Source organism: Sinocyclocheilus grahami, unplaced genomic scaffold (assembly GCF_001515645.1).
Source record: "Sinocyclocheilus grahami isolate Dianchi unplaced genomic scaffold, SAMN03320097.WGS_v1.1 scaffold1429.1, whole genome shotgun sequence".
In the NCBI taxonomy this organism is placed as follows: Eukaryota; Metazoa; Chordata; class Actinopteri; order Cypriniformes; family Cyprinidae; genus Sinocyclocheilus; species Sinocyclocheilus grahami.
In genome coordinates, this window is record NW_015506608.1 from 16204 (window position 1) to 21165 (window position 4962).

General features: G+C 38.3%; 2 protein-coding genes across 2 annotated transcripts in view; both read right to left on the bottom strand.

The window, feature by feature from the left end:
* Positions 1 to 89, bottom strand: part of LOC107570229 (PH and SEC7 domain-containing protein 1) — a 4379-nt gene extending 4290 nt beyond the window's left edge. The window contains exon 1 of the mRNA XM_016256437.1: positions 55 to 89. Coding sequence (XP_016111923.1) covers positions 55 to 89 — 35 coding nt within the window. The remainder of the gene's footprint in view (positions 1 to 54) is intronic.
* Positions 90 to 1249: 1160 nt separating this feature from the next.
* The window catches only part of LOC107570235 (PH and SEC7 domain-containing protein 1-like), a 39611-nt gene continuing 35898 nt past the window's right edge, over positions 1250 to 4962 (bottom strand). Inside the window, exons 12-15 of the mRNA XM_016256445.1 lie at positions 4653 to 4797; positions 3956 to 4099; positions 2790 to 2886; positions 1250 to 2617 (exon numbers count right to left, since the gene is read on the bottom strand). Of these exons, the coding sequence (XP_016111931.1) occupies positions 2436 to 2617; positions 2790 to 2886; positions 3956 to 4099; positions 4653 to 4797 (568 nt within the window). The 3' untranslated portion in view covers positions 1250 to 2435. The remainder of the gene's footprint in view (positions 2618 to 2789; positions 2887 to 3955; positions 4100 to 4652; positions 4798 to 4962) is intronic.

Genomic DNA, 4962 nt, shown 5'->3' on the forward strand with positions numbered 1-4962 from the left:
TCAAGACAGCTCAGAGAGTTTGAGGAAATGTTATCTTACACCATATTTACTCACTGAAACACCACATGATTATCTGCAAAAGGATCCATTAAGGAAAAAACAATGCTTGAGATTGAAATGTGATGCCGGAATCTCGTCACCATGCTGAAAAACATGGTACATTCAACGGTTTCAAGCACCCGATTCATCGCGTCACAGGATGCTGCGTGCCGTGTAATTAAACATCCACATATGCGTCGATCACACAAACAGGCCTATGCTGAATATTGCATGTGGCAGTTTTGATTGACACACCACATTCATTATAAGTTTTAAAACATTCCTTAAATAGGTGATATATTTTTGCGCATATACACACTCTCTCTCATCGATTACATAAGAAAGCAATAAGGGGAAGTGCGTCTTAAACACTGACTAACTGCGTTTAACAGGAAAAAGATGACATTCAGTGCGCTGCGTGGGTAACGGGTCCGTTTGACTCATGAACTACACGCTGTGAGCCTCCTACCGACTTCAGCTTCTGTTGAACTGAACAAACACGATAGATTGTCACTAGTCAGCCATGCTGTACGCAGCAGACAACATTCAGCCAAGAGAATAATGCAGAAAGACAAGGACGAGAAGCTAAAATAGAGCATATTCAAGAAATGAACTATACAGACAAAGATACACGTCTCTGTTCGTTTCACTGCGGAAATCATTTTCTCAAACTGTTTTTTTTGTATCTTGTCTTGTTCTCTCACTAAAATATCTAAATAGCCTTAAAACGTAATTTTGCATATTATGATTTCAGAGAAAACGTCTTGGATTTTGCGAATTGGTCTTTTTCCCTGTTTTAGGCATAAATCGAACAATATTTAGTGAGGTTTCTGCCTAAAAACTATGGGGGGAAAAAAAATCTAATTTGCCAATAGAATTTGTTTTCAGTGAATATATCTTGAATTAAGTTTATTTTTCTTAACTTATTCACAAATAGATTTTTTAAGAACGAATCTAACAATATAGTGAGGTTTGTGCTTGAAAATGAGAAAATTGCTAATAAACTTAATTCAAGATTACAAAATTTTTTCTCAACTAAATAGATTTCATTTTAATTTTCACCAAAAATATTAGAACTTGTTTTCAGAGAATATATATTGAATTAAGTCTATTTTAACTAATTTGTAAATAGCTTTTTCTTGTTTTAAGCAGAAATCTAACTAAAAGAGATTTTAGAAAACAATATTTTCTATATTTCAATATTCAGAAAACAAGAAAAAAATATTTTCAATGGGGTGAGAAAAACCTAATTCAAGACATATGCAAAATTTGTTAATGGATATAATTCAAGACAATATACAAAAATGGTTTCTCAACTAAATTGGTGTCTCGATTTTCAACAAAAATATCTAAACATTCTTAACATGTACATTTGCATACTGAAACTTGTTTTCAGAGAATATAACTTGAATTAAGTTGATCTTTTTTCTGAATAGTTTTTTCCTATTTTACGCATACATCTTACAAAATTTGGTGAGGTTTGTGCTTAAAAACTAGGGAAAAATACAATCTGTAAATTAGGTAAGAAAAACTTAATTCAAGACACAATATACAAAATTTGTTTCTCAATTATAGATCTAATTTTAAGGATGCTTAAATATTTTTATAAGAAAAAAGGCAAACTACTGATTGAGAAAATGAGTTTCGCAGTGTAATTATATTTAGTGTTCAGTGCAAAAGACGTTTTAGGGCAAAACGGGGTTTTGCAGAGCAAACGGATGGTGCATTTAGTGACTATGATGTCCCTGTGCATTACTGTACAAATACAGATCGCTAACGCTTAGAACAACATGAAGAAATAACTAGTTGCATACGGGCTAGTCAGTTTTCTGCTCATCTACCGTTCATAAACACGACAAAATGAGACGCCCATATGACAAATAACAAGCATCGTGTTTCACCGTGCAAAATACACAGATCCTAGACGTCGCCCTGCCAAGCGTTGATACTTTTCGTGACCATTTTGAGCAGAATTTGTGAATTTTAATATGCATGGTAAACAAATGAGTTATTTCTAGAAATGCAAAAACTGAAGACCTTCTAACACGATCATATTTTAAAGGTTTGAAGACGTTTAGGCCCAGATTTGACTTGGTAGTGTGCGATGAAATGGCTTCAGGTAAGAACTCGCAGAAGAAACCGAGAACTAGAAGGCAAAGGAAGGTTATGCATTTCATATTTACGTTCCTCCGAATCCTAATCACGTTGTCCCATCCAGATCCCATAGCACCTTGTATTGTGACATCACCCAGCCATCAGCCAATCACAGAGTCAGATTCAGTCGGAATCAACACCCCTTCCTGATGGCACACAGAGCAGGAGGGCGCACACAGGAAAGAGAGAGACCTCACTTCCTCTCCAGTACAGCGAGCTTCCTGTGGATGGCGGTGGTGGCTTCACTTGCGGACGGCCTGCCGGTAGCTGTGTCTCTGGCCCTGACCGCGGGAGCAGCCGTTGTTTCCATTTCCAGATGGTTCTTGTGCATCAGCAGCGATGCTTTGGCTCGCGCCGTCTCTGGTGCTGCAGGTCATACTGCTGTCCTGAAGCGTGGGGCTGGACTGAGCTCTCTGTAGCGCACCTTCCTCCAGGAGCATGGCCTCAAACACTGACAGGTCATCGTCGCCGCAGCGCCGCGTTTCCAGACGGTTCTTGTGCATCAGCGGCGATGCTTTGGCTCGCGCCGTCTCTGGTGCTGCAGGTCATACTGCTGTCCTGAAGCGTGGGGCTGGACTGAGCTCTCTGTAGCGCACCTTCCTCCAGGAGCATGGCCTCAAACACTGACAGGTCATCGTCGCCGCAGCGCTGCTTCGCCCGCAGGAGCATGCTGTACGTCTCATAGCGCGTTTTCTACGAGAGAGGGACGTTTTACTAACTTGATGAAAATGCTTTCACCCTCAGGTCATCCAGGATGTAGATGAGTTTGTTTCTTCATCAGATTTGGAGAAATGTAGCATTCAAGCTCACCAATGGATCCTCTGCAGTGAATGGGTGCCGTCAGAATGAGAGTCCAAACAGCTGATAAAAACATCACAATAATCCACATCACTCCAGCAACTAATGTCTTGAGAAGACAAAAGCTTTGTGTTTGTAAGAAACCAAATCTATCATTAAGATGTCCATAATGCCTAATGTTGCTTTCTACAGTGAAAAAGTCGTTCCGTCTGAATCAGGAGAGAAATCTGCACAGGACCAGGCACCATTTACAAGACAAAACAAATATGTGAGTGGATTTTGATGTGAGAGGACAACAGTAAATTGACTTTTTCACTGGAGGAAGCATTAATATGGACTCGTATTTTAGCCGGAAGCAGCTGGAATTCCTTAATGATAGATTTGTTTCTTACAAACACACAGCTTTTCTCTTCATAAGACGTTAACTGATGGACTGGAGTGGTGTGGATTATTGTGATGTTTTTATCAGCTGTTTGGACTCTCATTCTGACGGCACCCATTCACTGCAGAGCACCCATTGCTGAGCAAGAGACGTAATGCTACATTTCTCCAAATCGGATGAGAAACAAACTCATCTTGAATGTAGATGTAGAATTGATCAAAAGTGACAAAGACATTTATAATGTTTCCACAAAAATATGAAGCAGCTGTTTTCAACACGGACAATAATCAGAAATGTTTCTGGATCAAATCAGCATATCAGAATGATTTCTGAAGGATCATGTGACACTGAAGACTGGAGTAATGATACTGAAAATACAGCTGCGCATCACATTTTACCAATACATTTAAATAGAAAATACTGTAGTTGTAAGTATAGTCCGAAAATAGTTAAATTGTAATACTGTTTTTACTGTATTTGTGATCAGATATATGGTGACCTTGTTGAGCAGAAGAGACTTCTTTCAAAAACATAAAAAAATATTACCAACCCAAACTTTTGAATGATAGTGTATATATTTACCTCAAACTCCAGATACTCCTCTCTCAGCCGGTACTCCTCGAGTTCACGACCTTTCACCTTTCTGTCAGGCGGATAAGAGCGCAGTTGTGCAAGCTCAGTGGAGATGGAGCGAAATCGAGCTTCATGAGCCTGTACCTGCTCCTCCTACACTCACACACACACACACACACACTTTATAACACTGCAGTTTATATAAACACAGATTACAAGCACACATACAGCACATGCACAGTCACTCTTATGAATCATAACAAGCCTCCTTGCTCTCTACTGCCTACACAGGTAGCTGTCTTTTAAGGAAGCATCCTAACTGAAATCAATAAGTGATACATGTCATGGAAATGGGCATCATGTAAATAGGTAAAATAATTATTAATATTTATTAACTAATTATTTTATCAAATAATTACACTTTACAACAAGGTTTCTTTTGTTAACATTAGTTATCTGTATTAGTTAAGATGACCTAACGATAAACAATACTTCTATAGCATTAATTCATCTTAGTTGAGGTTAATTAATGTAGTTAACTAATGCTGACAAATGAAACCTTACTGTAAAGTGTTCCGTTTATTAATATATATTTATTACTATATTCATCATATTATTTATTATTATAGGACTTTATTAAGTCTTTAAGTATGAAGACTTAATGAAAACATTTGTGACAACTTTTATGCAAATCAGCTGATTTGACCTGTGACAGCTTGGAGGCGGAGCCTGGCAGCAGCGGTCGACTGAATTTCTTCTGTGAGCCAATGGCAGCAGGGAGGGGCGGGGCTGAAAACATGGCCGCCACCGTGTTGATGCGTGTGATCCAAGACTGCATTTGTTCAGCATTCCTACACAAACAAATCAAATCCATGTTAATTATAATAATAGAAAACATCTAAAAACATCTGCAACATTTTCTTCTCTTCATTATTAGTAATAATGCATAAACCTTTGAAGACAGACGTACAATGAGCTCTGTAGTTGGTATAGTGGTGGCCAAAATGATTAGAACA